The sequence below is a fragment of the Setaria viridis genome, chromosome 9, assembly GCF_005286985.2.
Source record: "Setaria viridis chromosome 9, Setaria_viridis_v4.0, whole genome shotgun sequence".
NCBI lineage: Eukaryota > Viridiplantae > Streptophyta > Magnoliopsida > Poales > Poaceae > Setaria > Setaria viridis.
Genome location: NC_048271.2, coordinates 53,895,320 through 53,917,348, shown reverse-complemented (window position 1 = coordinate 53,917,348; position 22,029 = coordinate 53,895,320). Strand labels below are relative to the sequence as shown.

Below are 22,029 nucleotides of genomic sequence, written 5' to 3'. Positions count from 1 at the left end.
ACCTCATTCCGCATATGCATGTTACTAGTACAAACATGAGAAATAGAATCGTCCATCAAACCAAACATATCTATTCATTCAAACACCCTTTTCAAATGCCTTTGAAGAATAGTAAACCACCAAAACTTGTTGCCGTGATGATAGGCAGATCCGGTCATACCATTCATTGAAGTGCTTTACAATCAATTGGCCTTGAAAGTAACTCACCCTAACTGCAGAACGCACACCAAAACTTATCCCCGTTCTTGTGCATCAGTAACTGAAATCATAATTTACAGAATTCAATCAGGGACACGAACTACAATGAATAAGCTCATCCTATATACATGGTTCTTCTTTTCACTATATGCGCTCATTAGTATTACAAAGAAAAACGATAACTGGAACAGAAGCCCCAACTATATTCAGCATTTCTTTTTTTCTTCCACACCATATGTACCTCATCCCGTTTAGAAGACCAGGTTGCATCAGTTTCCTATAACCTGACAGTACAGAGTATTCTTACATCGCAGACATGCCTGGATATTTCTAACAGAACCTTTTAACTGCCGTGACTTCACATCATCCACACTTCGCCTATGTCCCTTGTTTTTATCCTCCCATTGCCAGAACATTGGAATGACATGTAAAAATAGCACCAGGAAGCAGACACAACAAGGACAGGGAGGATCACTGTGTTTGATCTCCAGCTTGAACAATGCCATTATGTCCGTTCATTTTCAAAACTGTACAGTCGAGAATCTGATAGAACAGAAAACATCTGTGTCTCCACAAAGAGCTGCACAATGTTAACAATTATGAGGATATGCAGGCAAAATAGTGACACACAGCAGCATAAAAAAAAGCCAGTTCCATTGAATACATGCATAGTGTGATAGGGTCATAGATTCATTGGAGTTTCAACAAGAAAATTACAATCAATGAGGCTTAGTTTATGTTTTGATGCTTTGCATCTCGACCAGAAGGAACTCTATGGGGCATACTCTGAATTACCAATTTAATGTTTGCTAGTTTCATCAAGTATGTGTTTTTTTAAAGAAAATAAACATAGGAATCCGCTGTGTAAAACAAATAGACAAGTACCTTTACAAATGGGTGATCTTTTGAGGGGAACGAATCAATGAAACTGTCTTTCAGAAGCAAAGAAACCTGATCATACAGAAGAGCAACATTACTCATTAGATTTTATGATTTTTCCAATAAGTGACAAGCAGCATCATTGCCAAGTGTAAAGAACAATTTTGGCATTGCTAACCCTGTCATTGTTGGACTGAACATTTGTGATGGTATGAAAGCGCAAGTCAGAGCAAAGTGATTCCAAGTAGGATCTCATTACATTTAAGAACTGCCAAGCTGCTTCAGCCTGCAATGATATCCATATGCATGTTTATCATTCAAAAACTTGCTTGGACAATCAAGAGAAGTTTAAATGATCAAGTGCAGAGACAACTTTTTCTCAAGAATGAATAGTTTAAAAAATACGATACATCCACACAGTGCGATAAATTAGCACCTGAACTTCATTGCATTTATAGATGGGATGCCTCTTAGCCAAAGCATTCTCACACGATAGTCTGGCATGAATTGGACCGAGATCAGAAACAAGCTCCTTGTAACGTGGAAGTTGAGGCAATGAACATGCCTTCACCTGTGTATTTTTAAACAAAAATAACATTTACCTTGAATCTTTTCAGACAATAACACCACATAATCTCGCACCAATAGATTCATGATTGGCTGAAGTAAAAGGACACTAGTGGGAAAATCTACCCCTAGTCTCTACTTTCCCTAATCACATTCAGTTGATTTTACTTTTGATTTGCACACATTTACATACCAACAATATTGTATTAAGAACACAATCCACAAGCATAGAGCAAAACCAAGATTCTGCTTGACCAAAAAAGTTTAGACGTTCCTTCTCAAGATGTCTTTTCACTAAAAGCAAATAGCATGTAATACTTGCCTGATCTTTCTGTACATTGATTCTGACAAGACTAGATCCTTTCATCTTGATATCAGGGGGTTTATGTTGTACACCAGCCTATAGAAGAAATTGGATTATCATTCGCACTTCAGCGATTACTGAGAATCAATGATAATATAGTTCAAAATTACTAAAATTTGACAACTATGGTCACTGTAAATTAAATAAAGAATAGCAACCAAACAAATGAGCTTCAAGGGCCAGAGAAGCTTACAATGAAAGGTACAGGGGCATCAAGAAAATCAATCAATTTCCTTGGTAGAACCTGAAAAGCAAGACACAAAATGAGCTAATTTGATCGCAATATGAGCTGATGCATTGAGTAAACCTAAAGGACTAATGTTTCACAATTTGCAATTACATTACTTCAACAAAATATTTGTGAGACACTGTGTTATGCAATAAGCTGTCATAACAGGCGTACCCAGTGCTGATGAAAGCTCCCACATTAGGTGGGTTCTGGGAAGGGGGATTCTAGGCAGCCTGACCATGTCTGCAAAGGAGGCTGATTCGAACACAGAACCTCCAGGATACAAGTGGATATACCCCAGTACTAAGCCAGGCCTGCCATTCTATAAGTTTTAAAAAAAGAAACAACACACCTACTGAGCAACTCTAGAAATCCCCTAGTTCATGCAGTAGTCTATTCTAATTGCTGAAAAGATTCATCTACAAACTGATAGAAACATGAAGATAAAAATAAATACATAGACAACTCTTAAAAAATTAGATCGGGCGATATAATACTCACAGGTTTATATAATTATATAGTCACATAAAGACAGACAATTTTAAGCTTATGGCAAATGATATGATTCAATAAATATGAGCAGTGTGATCCCCTCAAAAAACATGGCAAAATGCAAAACCAAGAAGATCAAAAGGTCAAGTTTTTGTGATCCAATACCCAAGTAAACTACAGTTACTAATACAGTATTCCTAGAAAATGGAATTAATGCAGTTATTAAGAGGCAAATTTGGATGCTTATTTTTTTCTTAATAAAAGCCACCCGCCTAGTTCCACCTGATTTGGTCTGTTTTAAGATAGAAACTTCAATCTTACAGGAAATAGTAAAACTTACGGGAAGTAACAAACTTTGCCACTGGAATGGCCTTATCATTGGTATAATTGATAAAACAATTGCGGACAGGACACCCTGCAGTTAAGCATTTGATATAAGTGCTAGTATCAGCGGGAAGAAGGATAGCATGAGACCAAAGAACATTGTTACAACGCTGAAATAAAACCATACCAGATTTGGGCATATTACCACAGTTTGCTTCTCCAGCAGAACTCCAGCAAATAATCCTAGCACCTTCAGGAGAAAATAATAAATTTATGCGGAAATAAACAAACCAAGATAGTATCACTTGTATAATGTGCAGTCAGTGTACGCCTACCAATAGAGAGGGGGTCTTGTCAGAAGAAGAAAAATAAGTCAGAGAGATACAACTTGTTATTATTCCACCAACTAGAATGTCCCTCGATACGAGATGGGTGGTCTTAAAATGGGGTAGTAATTGATCAAACAAGCAGAAGTGCAAAGATGGGACCTATATTCAGCGCAGTGGTAATTACCTACATTTTACACAGCAAAAGCTACCATTTTTGGTAGTTCAAGAGCTAACCTGTAGATTAAAAAGAACAAGTGCATGCTAAAGCGTAAAGGACTTGGATAATCTTGAGAAAAGGTCTCGACTAAGATAATCCTAGCAATTGAAGAGCAAAGTTTCTGCCCATATAAGAAATCCTGAGTTCAAGAATATATACATTTAATATTCTTTCCAAAAGAACAAAATACTTAAATCTGAATCCTTGTATCGCCCAAGAAGTAGTTATCTTTATTAGCTATCAGAATTTCTTGATCGTGACTATTATTTGAGCTGTATAAGGCTGAGATTGTACTTGTTTCAATTCAGTGCTGAATCAATGGGCTGCTTCCATTTTGTTGTGTTTTGTGAACCCTTTTACAGGATTTATTTTAGTCTTCGTAGCGTAATACTCCCTCTGTCCATTCTGGCTATGTATCTGCAAGTACTCGTCTAGGTACATAGCAAGAATGCTTTATAGTTCAGGACAGAGGGGGTATTTGTTTTAACATAATAATAGTATTAAAGCCTTCCATAATGTTACCATTAACTGAAAAACTGGTAGTAATATAACATACACTTTCCAGAGATAGAGCACGACAAAGTGTAGCTGTAGTCCATATCGATAATGCAAGAGCTTCTTCTGCAGCCGCCAAACGTGCATTGACCTACAATCAAATTTCATGATTAGGGAAGTAGGGGAACAATACTAAGAATACAGTTGCGATAGGCAAAGCATCTACCTTATTTGTTTCTGCCAAAGTCAAACCATTGTCTAAAATTGTCTCCTCAAAACCCAACAAGGATAATCCTGCCCGGGAGTATTTCACAGGTTGGAGATGTTCAAGGGGGCAGAATACAAGTTCACCACCACGAGGTGGCAGAGGAAGAGCATGGTAACCACAAACAATTTGTAGAGGCTCATTATTGTGTGCCTAAAATAATACATTATGTATATGATCAATAAGAACCAGAGCCATCTGGTAGTATTTGTGAAGCTTGAATATGTATGACAAACCTTAGCCCATCCTATAACTTTTTCATCATCAACAATCATTTCATGCTTCAAACTTACTTCATCTTCGTCATCTGACCCAGCAACTTTGACTGAACTGTCATACAAGACGTGTCACCGTTCACAACAATATGTATTCTACCATAATCAGTAACAGTTTCAGAGAAAGAGCAGATTTAATTTCACATAATTCCTACCAGACATGATTAATGCCAAATTGCACTTCACAATAGCAGGAAATCTTTGTTTTCAGGTTTACCTGTCTAAAAAAGACTCCACGCTCTGTGCACGCTCTAATCTTCTAGAGATAGGAGAGTGCATGGACAGAAGATCTGGGGAAGTTTGTCCATTATCATGTATGTAATTTTCCCTCCCAAAGCTATCACACCGGGATTCCAAGTTCTCCGATAGACAGTCTTCATATTGCTGGAAACTATGCCTTCCCTCCTTATCAACTTCTCTGACATAACTAGAATCTGAAATCTCACTAGCAGATATACTTTCAGGAGAATTAGGTCCGCAGCTCCTGAACAAATATGAAGGCATGTCCCTTTCTGATGGAACACCGGATGAAGAAATGAGACCTGATATACTGTTGGCAGGTACAGCATATTCTGTCCAGTCAATGTATGGAATCCCATTTGAGGAATCAAAATCCCCTTTTACTCCATCTTGTTCTTTCACAGAACGAGGAACTGGTTCAGCTAGAGCAATTTCACTAGCAAACTGTGTTATCCTGTCAAGCCTCTCCTGTGCAATTATGCTGTCCATAGAATAGACACACCAACATATCCTTAGAACTGAATTGAAGAAATATCAGATCAAAATATATTAAATATATGTTAGATCCGAAAACAAACCTGTTTAACATCTCATAGTGTAGCTCAAAAAAGGGTACCTTTGTGAGTAAACAGTAACAACGTGGTGCAGAAACCAAGAAACGACTTGGCTTATAGGAAGTGGGGTTTAGGGGTGAGACCGCGCCTAGTATACCTGGTGCCTTTTGAACTATCTCCTGGACATGCAGACAAACACCATATAGTGGTGCATTGTCTGATACCTGGTTCATAAACAGCCATAAAAAACATCAAAGGAGAGTTGTAATAAGACTCACAAGCTTGTAGATAGGAAAATGCAATATCAGTACATAGTAACTGGAATAATCTGGAACTAAGTACTAACATCCAGGAAAGGAAGAGATAAACAAACCTTAAGGGAGAAGATAAAAGACAGATCATCTCGAGACAAATGTTCCTATGTAAAAATCATTGTATAAGTTAGAAAGTTGAAAATTGAAATACTGCTAACCTACCACTATTTGAGGATAATAGTCACAAACCTACAACATTTTGTGCCCATTTTATAAATCAACCACCATTTTGGGATGGCTTATCATAGAACTACAACAAACAGTTGGGCCCACATGTCAGCCAGTGGCGGAGGTTAGTTGTGGCTAGGGTGGACCATGCCACCCCCCCCCCCCCCCCCCCCCCCGCCAAACTAAAATCTCCATTGATTCAGCTACTATTCAGTGATACTGAGGATTTATTTAGTGCTGCCCCTCTACTTCTCTGTTCAAGCTCCGCCACTGATGTCAGCAACATATTCATGGAAGTTAATATGTGGGCCAAGCCCATTCATGAATTTATCCCTGACAGGGCTTGGTCCGTCATGAAGTCACAAAGTTGCTGTTCTGTGAGGAACTAGCTCAAAATAGTGGTGGATTTGTGAAATGGGTACAAAATGTGTAGAATTGTGACTATAAGCCCAAAATATTGGTAGGTTTGTGAAATTTAATCAAACAATTGACATGGCAACTTCTAGTAAGTATGGCAATTGAGAAAAAAAAGGTACGAAAATTGACACTCTCAAGCTGGAATCTCATGTGCAATAGGGCAGAAGAAGTACACTCATTCAGTGATAAAAATCAGGAATGCTAGTTCTCCACATGAGCATTACATTCCAAAGGATATATTCTAGCTGTTAGATTGTTCTTTGAACAGCAAATGCTATTTTTCTTCATGTATTTTATCAAAAGAATGCTGTGGAGTATACTTTTGTTTGCAGGGGAGGAGGGGGGATGTAAAATTTAGGCAGAATTGTCATTAGTCATTAGCTCAACACAAGCCTAAAGCCTAAATTGGTTTATTAAATACCACTGGCGGCCAGTAAAACAGACAACCACCAATAACCAGGACTCCAGGATGTTTTATGAATCCTGCTAGAATTAATTCTCACCTGCCCAAATATCATTTCATTCAGGTCACTCATGGATGGAGTCCTCTCTATTAAGCGAGCCTGAAATTTTAAATTAGAGAAGAATCATAAAAATTGCTGTGGAACGTATCATAACAGAACAAAAGGCAAAGGAAAGAAGAAATTTGGAATACAAAATAAAGTACTAAATGGAACCGTGTGGGGGGGGATCAATAAGAGGGTTTCTAAAGCTAATTAATACATGAACAAAAACATCCATGTAAGTAGGTAGCAGAACACCAGCTGCCATCAATATTATCATGAAGTGAGGACAGAGAGTGGCTAGTCCCTTTTTCTATAAAGAAATAGCACCACAGCTTATATATGCAATCATATGCAAAGTCCCCACAATAATGGACAAGCACTGTTGTATAGAAATAGTATTTAATGCTACTAGTAACAGCTAGTTTACTTAGAAATACATTACTCGGATTCTGAGAAAAGAATTGCAACATGCGGGCTCATCACATTACCCTTTACTGAACACATTGTGAAAACTAACATTAAAAGAAAATTCCACTAGAAGGTGGATCAACAACATCTTCAGATAGCTCAATGAACACATCATGGCATGTAAAAGAGTTGGAAAACTATTCATACACCGATACACCCAAGAAATTAATATGTAACTAACCTTTACACCTTCAGGAAAACAAAATGAGGGCAAATCATTCTCCCTAACTTCCGCTCTCTTTCCAGGTGGATACTTGAAAAGAATCTGCAAGTAAGTTAAAATTGGATCAGTTTTTCTCAAAGAAAAAAGAGTAAGAAAGGAATATACAAGATAGAGTGATAATGGTCACTACTCACTACCATCACAAGGATCACTAAGTTCAGAACTAATATCCAATGTCACCAACATGTGGCTCTGGTTCCACTTGTCAGCCTTATATTGGACAGAATTTTACAATTTGTAAGTCTATGCAAAAGTAATAATAAAAATTATTCTAAATATCATTTATCAAAACAAGCAAATCAGTCTAGAGGCCAAGGCCCTAGGTCCAAATAAGGATTCATCTTAATGCAATGATACACAGCTATCCTGCGTACTTGAGAAAGAAAAGGTCCAAATAAGGATACACTTTCCTGTGTACAAGCATAATATACGAGATTGATGCCCTGGAAGACCATGAAATCAGAACTGTCTGTATTCAAGCATGTCTAGCTAGGTTTCACCAGATGGAAACTAAATACTAGGGCACGGGAGAAGGACTTCAACATGAGATCAGATGGAGGTGCTAAAAGGCAACTTTACTGACAACTAGAATTAAATTTGTAATTGAGAAACTCAGATGTTACTATGAAATTTGTGTTCAACCCTTATTTCATGATTTACTCCTAAAAGAAGGCTTAAGCATGAAGAGTCAATAAAAGCACCATAGTAAGCTTTTTCTGCTCAACTGAATTGAGTAGAACTAGCTGTTGAATCCCTCCCTCCCATAAATAAAGTTGTACGTTTTTTACCATAGGGATAGTCTGCATCTGTCAGAAAAATACAAATCTGAACACAAGCGGCATCTAATGCAAAAAGGACGAATTCATTTTCTTCAAATAAGTGATACTGTATGCCTATAGATTTTACAATACTGCAGATAGTACAGGTGCTCTATAAGCATTGCCATACACATAAAGGGAATCAACAATGTACAATGATAACAACAAAGTAACGTGAACTAGTGATGATCCATGGAATTCCTTTTTACTCAATAAACTAAAATATTTGTATATAATCATGCCCACAGACCAGCAAATTTGCATGCATCATGAATACATGCAGTATTTCAGTCTTACTAATTAGTACCTGAACATCAGGAAAAAATCGTCTATAGACGTTTTTGTGATGTGCTATCACACTTAAGGATCAAATATTTAGAAACAAAAACAAAAATGTCGCAATTCTCAGCTACCTGACAACAAAATAAAAGCACCTAGACAACAAAATAAAAACAGCCTCATCTGTAAAGGAAAAAGGCCAACAGTTAGAGACTGGTTATCTAGATTTGTAGATGAGGCAAGACTTCAAGCTCACAGAATCAAGGAAAGCAAAAAAACAGGATTTCCTCTCATGGGTCACCAATGTACAGCATTAGTTTTAGCCATAGCTCTTAGCCTCCTTTGAGGTCTTTCTGAAGTCTTTTTTCCTTTTCGGGCATTGCGGTGCCCTTTGGACTTTTGTCCTTGTACAGTTTATTTTACCCTTTTAATATATCTTACCACAGCGGGGGCCTCTCCCGCTGTATAGTCTTCGAAAAAATAAAAGCACCTATTATTATGGACCACAACCTAATCAACTTCAAAAATCACCTAAGGTTATGGTGGCATCTAAAGGCAAGTGCACTTGAACTAAAGTTTGGTACCACAAAATAACATAGATAACACTACTGCATCTGAAACTGGAAGACATTTATCTCTCAAGATCAAAGCAGCATACCTGGGGTTCCATTGATGGAATAGGTCCATGATACTGGATTTTTCTAAGATCTACTATCTCTGAGCGTGCTACATTAGATTCCCAAGCTTTCTTTTTCGCAAAAGCATCCTCAATTACTCCAACATTTGCATAAGAGTGGAGACCAACTACAAAAAAATGTTCAAAGAGCGATGCTGGTTCCTTATATTGCCAGTGATCCTGCAGAGATGGAAGAAATAGCTTATTGACAAGGGCAACTTGATACTGCATACATATCAAAACACTGCAAGAGGAGCTAAACGATGAGCATTGGAAGCTAAAACAGTGTTATGCAAACTCTGTCAGAATAGGAAGCTAAACAATGAGCAACTACGAAATGGCACCAATAAGAACTTATGTATTCTGCCAATTTATTTTTTTTTGAAAACTATTCTGCCAATTTCAAGGCAAAGCTCAAACTCGCAAGCTATTTGCACTAATTTATCCCTTTAGTTTTAAAATTAGTCTTGAGTCATCCCACTAAGGAAAAGTTGGCATACAAATGCACAATTATCATACCTACGATTGAGCAAAAAGGTGAGCTCTATACCTGCGCCTTGGAGTGGATTTGATACCACTGCCGCTTCTGATTCGCCATGGCCTCAATGTTCAGAGACGTCCGCAGCAACTGTTCCCTGGGGCTCCTCTCTCCGCCTCCTCCGCCTCCAATCGGCCCCCACTTCCAAGCGCGCTGCATCTGCTGCCGGAACCGCTGGAAGCTGCCTGTTCGAACATGCCGCGCCTGCTGCTTGATCTGCGACAGCGGCGAAGACGACGTCGACGTGGCTGAGCGCGCCGGGGACGATGGCGCCGAGTGCATACTCGACTCCGTCTCCTCCCTCAACGGCGATCCTGCCCTTGGCGTGGCCATCGGACTCTCATGCTCCTCCGCTCCTCTCGCGAGCTGCTCCGAGGGAGACGCGGCGCTTCCCGTATCCACGCTCCCCGGCTCCTCTCGCGATTCAACAACCGACGGGGACTCCTCCCCCTCCATCGCCGCGCACCCCGATGATGAAGCCGAAGGCGAGTCGTACGTTTCCACTTCCTCCGCAGCGGCCGGCCCGTCGCCCTGCGATCTCCACGCTGAGGGCGACGAAGACGGCGAGGCCTCCGCGGCGGCCTCGCTATCGCCCTCGCGGCACGCGACCGGCGACGCGGAGGCGGTCGACGCCTCCTCCATTGCGTCCTCGAACGCCGGTTCCCGCGGCGACCTCCCGTCCTCATCCGCCCGCCTGCGCGGCTCCGGCGGTTCCCGCGGCGACCTCCCGTCCTCATCCGCCCGCCCGCGCGGCTCCGGTGCCAGCGAGGCGGTGGCCTCGCCGGAGGGCTCCTCCATGCGCGCAAGAGATCGAAGCTCTCAACCGCGAAATGGGAATTCGGAGGGTCGCAGCAATCTGGTGCGAAGGATCAAACGCCAACGGAACGGAAGGGGGAAGAGGAGGCGGCCGAGATCGTTGAAGGAATAATAAATGGCCAAAAATGAGCGGAAATTAGAGACGGAAAAAATAGTTTAAAATGGAGTAGTACGGCAGAAAGGAACTGAGAAAGGGCCGCACGTGGTAGGAGGTGCGGGCCCCGGGACCACCTGTCAGTTATAAATTCATGTTGCTTATCGCCACTGACAGGTGGGTTGGGGTCCACAGTTCGGTAGGATTTGAGTTGCTTCCGTGTGCGCGCGGATGAATTTGCTTGGCCTTTTCTGCGGAGGGAACGGGATGCGTTCTTGCCGGTCAAACGAAATGCTACCTCACTTTTTATGGGATCTTTTGCACAAATTATGGTAAATTTTTTTTGATAGACCGCGTAAGAGCAAAGAGACGGCCTTAAGGGGAACAATCACAAAGCTCCAGAGCGATTGCCATTTTAAGACATTGTTTAGCTCAGTGTGGTAGGAGAAGGGCTGCTTATCGACCAAGGATCGTGCTGGGACCTTGCCACTGGTGTCCGTCCCGTGGAATATGGCCGGCCGGGATCACGTGAAACAGCGGTCGCACCAAACCAAAAGAGGCGATGGTCACGTTAATTCTCTTCAGCTGCCGCGCGCGGTTGGTTGTCGTGGTCTTCACGGGCGGAGGAGACCGGAGAAATGGAAGGTTCGAGCCAGGTACAGCTGCCTGCGCCCTGCAGGTTGCAGCCGTGTGAACGAAACTGGAGCGCTTCGTGCCGACGACCACCACGACCGACAGAGACCTCGCTGCCCCGCTAATTTGCCCGGACCTCGGGTCACCCGGGCAGGGTCGTGCATGGCAGGCAGGCCGGCGCGTCGTCCTGCTGCGCTTACAACTCACGCAGCAGAACTGTAATCGATAACAAATCAGAGAAATTACCGCGATCGGTGGTGATCAGTGAGACAGTGATCACGGTCGGAGCATCTTCTTGCCAATTTGCCACCAACAACCGGACAAGGGGTTAGTAGCAAACTGGTAATAACGTCAACTAGCACCGTCCACTTCAGACGTGTCTGTGTTTGGTGAACTTTTTAACGAGCCACTGTGGTCGAATCTCACTTTCGGCTGCTGCCATCAGCCAAACGCGCAGGGACTCGACTGTCAGCCCATGCCTACTCCACACGTAGCAATTCTGCAAACGTAGGTGGTGGTAACAGATCGTAAGGTAGTGGTGGCAAAAACTAACTTCTAGTCTTCTACCCTTCCTCCAAGATAATGTATCTGATCACATCACGCAAAAGTTGGCTGGGATTTGGATGGCAAGAACTCTTACAATGTAAATGCAAATGCAAGAGGTGGTGGCGAAAACTCGCTGCCAGCGCCACCGAGACAATTTTATCTGATCACATCGCTCAGAGCAAAAGCTAACTCAACAACCTGGTCGAAAGGATATTGAAGTACATTTTGTTGTTGTGTTTATGCGTTACTGCTTTAGAGTTGTGCTCCTCTCTTACTCGCTGAGACTGAGAGGATGAGTGTTGCTTCTCTTGTAACAGTAGCACTAGCCGTCGACCGTCGTCTTTCCAGTTCTATACAAGGGAAAAAAGGAAAACAATTCGCTCTCTTAGAGAACATCTGGCGCATACTGTGGGTCAAAAAAGCCCATAGGCAAGCACAACGGAGTTAGCTGGGGCCAGAAAAAAGGATAGCCATCGCATCCATTATCAGCAATTCAGCAATGTGGTGTTCTAACGTCACAAAGTTTGTAAAATTGCTGAACTAGTGGGTTTAATGAGCTTGCAATAAGCTCCTATGAATGAAATTTGGTGGGGACTCTTCTCTCCCCCCCCCCCCCCCCCCCCCCCCCCCCCCCGTTACACTTAAAAAAAAACCGTCACAAAGTCAAAAAATAACCGTAACATCTCTGTTGTTTCTTATTAAGACAGTAACAAGCAGAGGATCAACTTGCTGGGTCTTACATACACACCGGCTTACAAGCAAAATTGGCAGCAGTGATTGATCGCCTCAAAAGATCATGCACAGGTGCAGTCCAAACTTTCAAATAATTAATGCTTCAGCTTCAGCGCGTGGCGTCCACTTCACCACTCTGACCTCGCCGGACGCATCTCCGGTGAAGACGACGCCGGGCGACCTGAGGTATACGGTCCTGGCCTCGCCGCTGCAGCGAATCTGCCCTCTGTTCTTCATCGACGGGAGGTCGTAGACACGCACAACGCCATCGCCGCGCGACACCATCAGGACGGGCTTCTTGTCCGGATCGTACGTTCCATCGATGGCGGCCACGCGTTCCCCTTCGCTGTGGACGTAGTGCACCTCGAGGTCGAGGTCGTCGCGGTCCGGCTTCGCGCGCCAGACCATAACGGTGCCGTCATCGGACGACGAGAGCAGGAACTGTTCCCAGCACAGCAACGCGATCACTGCCGAGGCGTGGGCGGCGAGGGTGCAGACGCACCGGCGGCTCTCGAGGTCCCAGGCCCTAATGCTGCCGTCTGCCGAGCCGGTGTTAAGCCTGCCCTTTCCTTGCGCCAGCGATGCCACGGCCTTCTCGTGCCCCCGGAACGCGGCGACCTCGTCCAAGCATTGCTGGGCTTGGTTCATCCTCCACATGTAGATGACGCCGTCCTCCGTGCCGGCGAAGAGGTGCTCGTCGTCCTCGACGAGCAAGGCGGTGACCAGCGTGGAGGCAGCGGGTCCTCGCAGAAGGAGCTCCTTCCCGGTTCCGGTGTGGAGGGCCTTGACGGCGCCGCGCACCCCGACGACCACCCACGGGCCGACGGAAACCAGGCTCGCCACCTCCCCTTCTTGCATCGGCGCGACGTGGACGCACTGCCCGGTGCTGCCGTCCCAGACGCGCACAGTGCCGTCCATGCTGCCGGAGAATAGCTTGCCAGACCCTTCCGGCACAGCGACGCCGGTGACCGCCTTGGCGTGACCCTTGAGCTGCGCGACGCCACGGAAGCCGTCGCCGACGCACCAACCCGCGAGCTCCTCGCCGCCGCAGAGGCGCTTGGGTGGCAGCACCGACGGCGGCGGCGGCACCGCATCTACTGGAAGCTTGGGCTTGGCGACGCAGGACGGGTTGACCCAGGTGTTGCTGGGCTTCTTAGCTGTCCGCGCCGGCGGCGGGGGCACGTCCGCATGGAGGAACCGGCAGGGGTTCCGGCTGCAGTGACCGGACTTCCAGTAGCGGCAGACCTGCGGCGGAATGTCGCGGCGAGGACCGTGGCTGCCCCGGCGCGGATGGGGTGGAGCGACCGGGAAGGAGAGGCGCTGGTGCACCGCCGCCATGATCGCGATCGGGAGAGTGGCGACCTAAAGTCGGTGACAAGGTGGTGGAAGGGAGGGTGAACGGAAGAGATGCGGGACGCGATCATTTGTCGATGGATTGTTCGCGTTATAACGACGCCAACGGGGGCCGACTCCGACTCTGGCTCCAACCCTCCTATACGAGAAACTGTGTCCGAGACGGCGAGACGCCATCGGAGCTGCACAGAGAAAACGCGCTTTCATTTGACTTGCTTCGGAACTGCAACTGGCAGATCGGACGCGCTCCGGCCTCCGGGAGCATTTCCGATGGATGATACCTATTGCGACCCACAAGTTCCTACCAAAATGATAACTATTTCCACCAAGCAACAGTCCAAGCAGTAATCTACTAATCTGTAATCTTATGAATCACACATCACATTACTTGAAATCAATTTAATCTAACCCATTACGACTTAGTTACATTCCAGTAAGTACAAAGCAATTCAACTTTAGTCATGGTGTAAGAAATATATTTCGTTCTCAAAGAAACTTAGAAGACGCTGTGGAACAATCAAGGAATACAACAACAAAATCAACGGGTGTTCAAATATATCTTTCATATAATGCAACAATATGGAAAAGGAGCATCGATCATGTAACTAATCCCTCCATTAAAATTCTGGCTACAATATTACTCCAGGTTTGATGAAGATTGGATAGCGGATAAGACAGCGGTATATTACGACTACTACTCCACACTACCAGTTTCAACTAAGGATTCCACAGACTTAATCATCACTCATGTGTGTGCTTGCCTCAATTTGCTTGGCAGTCAACAGGCCTCGGACTTCAGTGTCTTGGTCAGCCATATCAGCGGGTGTCTGCCCATACGTGTTCTCCTTCTTGGGGGATGCCCCGGCCTCGAGCAAAAGCTTGACAACATCCAAATGTTCCCCTCTAGCAGCATGGTGGAGCGGCTGCATAAGGTAGATGCAGAATTTTAATTTTCATGTTGATGGTGTATAACTGAAAATATCAGTCGGAAATGATGGAAAGGTTCACGAATTTACTGTATCGCCTTCAGAATCCACAGTGTTGAGCATTCGCACTACGCAACCATCCTTGTTAGCAGCAAAGTTCAGAATATATTGGACCATCTCAGTGAAGCCTGTACCCCAAAAATATAGCTCAATAAGAAAACAAAATAGCATGATGACTACAAGCATGGAGATCCTTGTATGTCCACAAATACATACCTCCAGCACAAGCATCGTGAAGAGGGATTGCACCTTCTTCATCTTTGCATTCCAAGCTAGCTCCACGTTCCAACAGTAGCTGACAAGGTGGCCACAGTTAGTTACAAATCAAATCAACAATTGAAGGGAGCAAGAAACAAGATAAAAATGCAACCTGCACACAAGGGAGATGACCGTATAAGCATGCCAGGTGAAGCAAAGTATCACCATCTTCAACTGGAACATCAATACTGCCATCATGATTATCTGCATAAATAAAAAACATTCCAGTCTAAGTGAAGAGCTCCACAGACAGTAAGAACCAAATATACACAGATTTTTTTCTGTTGCCATGTACACTTAAGTAAATGGATGAAAACACTAGAAGACAGAGCAGCCAACTTTGATACAGCGAAGGAAAGTTGAGTGTAGGAATACATTGGATTTAGGAACAAGACTTCTGAATAAATACAGCTAACATGTACTGACACACTCTGATGTTTAGCATATATATAGCATGGTAACTCAAATGGTGAGATTTGACCATCTGAAAATTATAACAGTATAATATTATGTTAAGAGGGTAGATGGAGAGATATTAAATGACCGAATCAGGACTAATCATGCATTCGTGGAAGTTCTGAAGCAAAGCATACAGAGATCGAACAAAACAAAATAAGAACCAGAGCTATCCAACAGAGACGATAAAAAGAAGTCCATGGAGATGCCTATAGCATGTCAACCAAACAAGTACATAACAAACATCAAGGCAATAGATACACAAACAAGCTATACCCGTTCAACATTTTTATTGGCTGGCAAAGAACCTAAACCAACGGCAAGGACCCTTCAAATATAAATGCAATTTTAGTCGCACACTCGCACAAAACGAAGCTGCAATTTTTTCCCTGGATAGGATGTTAGTATGATAAGAGAGAGAGAGAGAGAGAGAGAGAGAGAGGTATGCTTAGCTTCCCCAGCATTACACTAAGCATGTAACCATGTAGCGCTTCTATATGCAGAGCTGCATTCAATTCAAGTGCTGTGGAACCACAATAGCATTTTGCTCTGACCTCTGAGATAACCCAAAGATGAATAGTCATGGAACACAAACAAATGAACAGAAGTGCATTTCCCAAGCCCCAAAGGCTCATCTCAAACTCATTCATCGCAGCAATGATATGCAGCATTTGAGAAAATTCAGGCAACACACAAGCTGGTCCACATAGACACATTGGGAAATTTGCACGCACAAGCCTCATCCACGTCTGTACATGCCACATGGCTATCAGGCTATACACTCATACAGCAGTAAGCGAACTGTACAAAAAAAGCACCAAATTTGAAGCTATACCACGCAAACTGCGACCTGAGTAGTGAAAATAAATGCAATTTCACGAATGCGATGTGATTCCGGAAGCACAACTCAGCAACTTGAAATTCCTAAACTACGCGTCCATAATAAACAACCTATGCAAAAACGGGTACACAAATCTAATCAAGTGTCCACAGAGCCCTAGAAGTTTTCCAGTATTCAAGGATCGCAAGAGAACGGGCCGGATCAAGCCAGTACCGAGGGCGGCAAGGAGCGCGGCGACGTCACCGGTCTGGGCGGCGTTGGCGAGGGCGCGGAGGTGGGGAGGCACCTCCTCGTCATCGGAGACGCCACCGAAGGCCTCGGCGTGCTCAGCGATGTCGTCGTCGTCGTTCCTGAGGCCGTTGCGGCCGCCGGGAACTGCCATCTGCGGCGAGGACTGCTTGGGATTGGGCCGGCGAGCGTCCGACTCCGAGATGGTGAGCAAAAGAGAAACCCTCTTGGCGGCGGCTTTGGGTCGAGGGCTACAAGCTTGGGCGGAAAAAAACCTAGCCCGCAGCCGGGTGACCACGGTCGCAAAAAAGCATCACGGTGGAAACTGTATTGTGCATGAACCCACAGCGTTGGATCGAAAACTGATGGCCGATATCGTGTCCAAGGAGGATATATTCACCAGTGCCATGTAGATGTCATTTTTTTTTCCTTTTTTCGCAACTAACAAGAGGAAAATGTGCGTGGCAAATTGAACCATTGGCATAATATTAGCACAAATTTGATGCAAGCTCATGCCGTTCAAAGACTTGTTTGATAACATTCCAGAATCTAGGGTAAGAGGGTGTTTGGATCCCCGAGCTAAACTTTAGCTCCTGTCACGTCGAATATTTGGACACTAATTAGGAGTATTAAGCATAAGCTAATTAAAAAACCAATTTCACAACCCTAGGCTAAATCGCGAGACGAATCTATTAAGCCTAATTAGTCCATAATTTGACAATATGGTGTTACAGTAAACATTCGCTAATGATGGATTAATTAGGTCTAATAGATTCGTCTCGTGATTTAGCCTGGGGGTTCTGCAATTAGTTTTGTAATTAGCTCATGTTTAGTCCTTCTAATTAACATCCGAATATCCGATGTGACACGGACTAAACTTTAGCTCCAGGATCCAAACACCTCCTAATTCACTAATTCTAATTTCTAACAAGCTATGCTATTGACAGTTTGTAAGCGATTCCATGAGATGACATGAACTAAGATGCTTGAGCAGAGAAAAATAAACTGGCTTATAATCCGATTAACTTCCTGTATAAAAATCATGTTCTCAATACAAGATTAACCTAGAGAACCACAATAACATTTGGCAACCGAAATAACTCAATGGAATATTTTTCAAGTTTTTCCAGCAAGTGGACTCTTACGAGACTAACGGTTTGTTCGACTTTGACGAGCCGAGGTGATTGTGGGCATCGAGATTGTTGTGATGTCGATATGATTTTATTAGAGCTGAAATCCTATATTTTTTTTAGAAAAAAATAGTAATATTAAATATTATGACCTTTGTCCATTGCAATCATTTTTGAAATGGCACACATTTTTTTCAGGTAATAACGGTGGGCACAACAAATACATACTGTTTTACAGAAACTTTGGTCCATCTTGATCTACTGTGCGCTCTTACGATTTATATTCCTCCTGTCTATTCTCACCATGATATGGCGCTGTCAAGTTTGGTTTACCCACAAGCCACCCTGCAACCCGCGTTAATTGTTTACGGTGAAACCGGCACCAGCTTGATCGAATTTGAAATGCCTCGTGCCTCAACTCTTTGAGCCGGTCAGTCAAACATTGGATATAGTCTCAAGTAACACGAGGACAAGGGAAATGCGAGGCGGGCAACGCATTCCTTTCACGCCGTCTCCAATCTATGACCTAGAACAGGGTTAACAAATCGCAAAAGCTTATCGAGTTGGTCCGAGAGCATGTCAAGTGCACGTTCTCAGGACCTGGCGGTAGATTTGGATCCGTTGGTTCGCGGGTCAAAATAAAGCTTAATTAGGCCGCTCGTGTGTTGATTAAGATGAAGCTGCCTCTAGCTCTACGAGAGAAAACGTACGTGCACGTCGCTTCCGCTGCCCGAAAGCAAAGAGTTGCTTCTCTCGGCGAGGAAAAAGACTGGCTAAGAACAGTGATGCTCAAGATAAAGCATGGTCAAAGGTGCCCATAATGTATGAGATAATCTTTGGTTAAGTGTTTGCATGTTAGCACGGAGGTGCCCGTCTCCCTGGTACCCGCGCGCGCGGCCACTTCCCGTACTCTCTTTATATTACTGCGTCACATAAAGGTCAAGCCCCACCAAAAGCGACGCAACCGCAACGCCCCCGCTGTTTCTTTGAGGCGCCGAGGCAAACCTTGCACGCCTGCCTATTTAAAGCTTCACCTTGTCTGCCGTGCCGTGCGTGCGGAGTGACATTGGCAGCACGTCCCTCTCGGCGGCACGGCGGCTCGGGAAGCCTTCACCGAAGAGCAAGGAACCGCCTGGGCGGGGGACGCGTCGGTGCCGCCGCCCCTGCTCGTGCTAGGCCGGTGGTCACGCAGGTACGGGTGGAATTATCGTTGCGTTGCGCGTGGGACGGTGCCTCGTGTGCCTGCAAAGTGTTCGTGAATCGTGTGACCTTGTGCGCACGCACGGACATGGCTTTATTTTGTTGTTTCTTTCTCTCCGGCTTCTCGAGCGGTGGAGGTGCGAACGGCTGCTCCCGCTCTGCTCTGCCCCGGCGCCTCTCCTTCTATCTCTCTCTCTCTCTCTGCTCGTCTTCCTTCAGTGTCTCATCCATCTCGTGCTTGGTGCTCGGCGACGCCGACGACGCGGTCGTGAAGTTGACGCAGACAAGGTGAAGCTCCGAGAAGACCGAAGAGAAGCAGAGCTTGGAATTTGTTGGCGAACCTTTTGTCTGAGGTAAAACAGAGAGGAAAAGGCAGCACGGAATGGACGCGGACACCGGCCCAGTGCAATACGGGTAACCCCCAACGTTCTCATGGCTCTGTTCTCTTTCTCTGCGATCGATCCATTTAAGTTGCTTGCGATCATTTTCTTTCTTGTTTATTTGTTCCCCTGGACGCCAGGTGCGTGCACTACAAGAGGAAATGCAAGATAAGGGCGCCGTGCTGCGGCGAGATATTTGATTGCAGGCACTGTCACAATGAAGCCAAGGTCAGGACTTCGCACTGTATTCGCTGAATTCTGCTCTGTTTCGAGTTGATTCATGCAGAATTCAAGTGTCATTCACCCTCTGTCGTGTTGGCCTGATTTCCTCTTTGCAGGATTCACTGGAGGTCAATAACCACGAACGCCACGTGGTTCCTCGCCACGAGATCAAGCTGGTCAGTGACATGGTTCTTAGCCTGGTCTACTAAAGGAGACTGCAAAACAACCTATATTCGCATTATAAACCAAAAAATAATATGGTGTAAGCCTAGCGTAAACCAATTTGCACGAGTAGATACAGATATAGTTTGTTCTTCGACACATTTGGATTATGGATATGGAATTATCAATCACTGTCCCTTTGTTTGCACTCTAAATCGTCTGAATCACTCCTCTGGCATATATAGTGATATTACTCCTACTACTCTACCTTTTCTCTTGGACATGACAGGTTATCTGCTCTCTCTGCAATAAAGAACAGGATGTAAGTGCACCAGACAAAGCAGGAATAGTGTTTTTCAGGTGCCGTCAGCGTCAGCTGTGCATCACATGGAAATCATTTCCTTTGTTGACAGGTACATCAAGATTGTTCAAATTGTGGAGCATGTTTTGGTAAATACTTCTGTGCAAAATGCAACTTCTTTGATGACGATGTAAGCTTATAATTTGAATTCTGTCAAGTTGATGAAAAAACAGAAGCTATTTTGAATATGCCATTTCAGAAGTATTTCTTCCCTGGTGTTTCAGGTATCAAAGAACCAATTTCACTGTGATGGATGTGGCATATGTAGGCAAGTAGTGTAACATCTGCATAGACGCAACAAGCTTTCTGAAATATTCGCCTTTTGTTTTCTCCTATCAGTCTTAAGCTATCATTATTTTACAGAACTGGTGGTGCAGAGAACTTCTATCACTGTGGGAAATGCGGTACAATTGGTTTGAACTAAGCATTTTGACAAGTCCTGATTTAATGTTCATATTAAATTGTGTACTATTTGTGGGGCTGGTTCTATGATAGGATGTTGCTATACCTATCAGCTGAAGGATTCTCATCGTTGCGTGGACGGAGCAATGCATCATAACTGCCCTGTATGCTTTGAGGTGAACATTCGTAATCCAAAAATCTTCGCAAAAGAATGTTTTTTTTTTCAAAGAGAGCGTCTTTAGTACTCTACAAACTGTGCAGATAAATCATCCCTAACCAGTTTCTATCACACACAGTATCTATTCGACTCGACGAAAGCTGTCAGCGTGCTCCATTGTGGACACACGATTCATCTGCAATGCCTGTACGAGATGAGAGCCCATCAGCAGTAAGCCCCCGCTCCACTTCAGACAAGGACTTACCTGATGCATTTCCGAAACCTGATGTACTACGACGCCAACCTGCCGATTTTCCCAGGTTCTCGTGCCCGGTTTGCTTGAGGTCTGCTTGCGACATGTCTGACATATGGCGAAAGCTTGATCAAGAGGTACAGCTTCCTGCCCTCCATGACGCAGCTTATCTCGTAATGTAATATAGCACCATCCAAGTGACCCCTCGTTCAGGTTGCAGCCTCCCCGATGCCGGCAATTTGTCAGAAGAAGATGGTAAGGGCACTTCCTTCTCAGAGAGAGGAGGCTCTCTGTCCCCTTGGGTTCTTCTTTCAGATCAACCAGCCGTGCTCATCAGTTTTGTTCGGCCCTTTTCCCCTTCAGATATGGATCCTCTGCAACGATTGTGGAATGACATCGAACGTGCAGTTCCACATTTTGGCGCACAAGTGCCCGGGTTGCAGTTCCTACAACACCCGGCAGACGAGGGGCGGTCCAGCTGCATGCTCCAGAGTTTGAGAACAAGCCAAGAGGGAAACCGGAAGCAAATAAACCATGCTGCACAGGAGCTGGTGTGATCAATAAGCTATAGGCCTGTAGACAGCGTCCATGTACTCTCCTGATCTCCTTCCCCAGAGAACAGCTAGTTGACCTCACCGTCGTTTGCGTTGCTGTGCCTGGAATAGTGGAATTGTATATGCTCGGCCCTTCTCGTATTGGGTTATCGACATGATGGGCCACTAAGCTGCTTTTCGCTTTCAGCTCATAAGTGATGTCTGCTTGCAAAAATGGTTTCGCCTGAAGAAGAGAGAGAAGGTTATTAACTTGCGCAAGAAAATTAATACTGGCTCGGATCAAACTTTGATCGATGTCCTGGACTCCTGGGGTTAGATTAGACATCGACCCCGATTGATCGGTGTCCTGCCGCGACGAACACTCGAGTTCTGCAGCAGATTCCTGCTCGGCCGTTTGCCCACGTCCCCGTGAGTCCGTGACTAGCGGCTA

General features: G+C 44.5%; 4 protein-coding genes across 4 annotated transcripts; 1 reads left to right on the top strand and 3 right to left on the bottom strand.

Annotated features, from left to right (window-relative positions):
* Positions 1 to 112: 112 nt before the first annotated feature.
* On the bottom strand, positions 113 to 10,769 carry LOC117838592 (uncharacterized). The gene is made up of 18 exons (XM_034718675.2): positions 9,848 to 10,769; positions 9,280 to 9,477; positions 7,483 to 7,566; positions 6,831 to 6,890; positions 5,802 to 5,846; positions 5,453 to 5,652; positions 4,852 to 5,355; positions 4,596 to 4,689; positions 4,321 to 4,512; positions 4,156 to 4,245; positions 3,241 to 3,303; positions 3,070 to 3,144; positions 2,202 to 2,252; positions 1,967 to 2,044; positions 1,514 to 1,648; positions 1,256 to 1,363; positions 1,084 to 1,149; positions 113 to 778 (listed from the first exon to the last, which is right to left on the bottom strand). The coding sequence occupies exons 1-18, from the start codon at positions 10,631 to 10,633 to the stop codon at positions 704 to 706; spliced, it is 2,904 nt and encodes a 967-aa protein (XP_034574566.1). The 5' UTR covers positions 10,634 to 10,769; the 3' UTR covers positions 113 to 703.
* Positions 10,770 to 12,595: 1,826 nt separating this feature from the next.
* LOC117835406 (zinc finger CCCH domain-containing protein 48) lies at positions 12,596 to 14,388 on the bottom strand. Its single transcript, XM_034714766.2, has one exon. The coding sequence runs from the start codon at positions 13,992 to 13,994 to the stop codon at positions 12,744 to 12,746; it is 1,251 nt and encodes a 416-aa protein (XP_034570657.1). The 5' UTR covers positions 13,995 to 14,388; the 3' UTR covers positions 12,596 to 12,743.
* A 146-nt stretch (positions 14,389 to 14,534) lies between these two features.
* On the bottom strand, positions 14,535 to 17,063 carry LOC117835407 (uncharacterized). The gene is made up of 5 exons (XM_034714767.1): positions 16,764 to 17,063; positions 15,366 to 15,457; positions 15,212 to 15,290; positions 15,026 to 15,123; positions 14,535 to 14,932 (listed from the first exon to the last, which is right to left on the bottom strand). The coding sequence occupies exons 1-5, from the start codon at positions 16,930 to 16,932 to the stop codon at positions 14,744 to 14,746; spliced, it is 627 nt and encodes a 208-aa protein (XP_034570658.1). The 5' UTR covers positions 16,933 to 17,063; the 3' UTR covers positions 14,535 to 14,743.
* A 1,877-nt stretch (positions 17,064 to 18,940) lies between these two features.
* LOC117838303 (E3 ubiquitin-protein ligase RZFP34) lies at positions 18,941 to 21,785 on the top strand. Its single transcript, XM_034718272.2, has 13 exons — positions 18,941 to 19,100; positions 19,383 to 19,522; positions 19,629 to 19,716; positions 19,827 to 19,886; positions 20,162 to 20,194; positions 20,286 to 20,363; positions 20,458 to 20,501; positions 20,597 to 20,637; positions 20,729 to 20,811; positions 20,932 to 21,023; positions 21,113 to 21,182; positions 21,259 to 21,300; positions 21,409 to 21,785. Exons 2-13 carry the CDS (start codon positions 19,491 to 19,493, stop codon positions 21,541 to 21,543), a joined length of 798 nt encoding a protein of 265 aa, XP_034574163.1. The 5' UTR covers positions 18,941 to 19,100; positions 19,383 to 19,490; the 3' UTR covers positions 21,544 to 21,785.
* Positions 21,786 to 22,029: the final 244 nt, after the last annotated feature.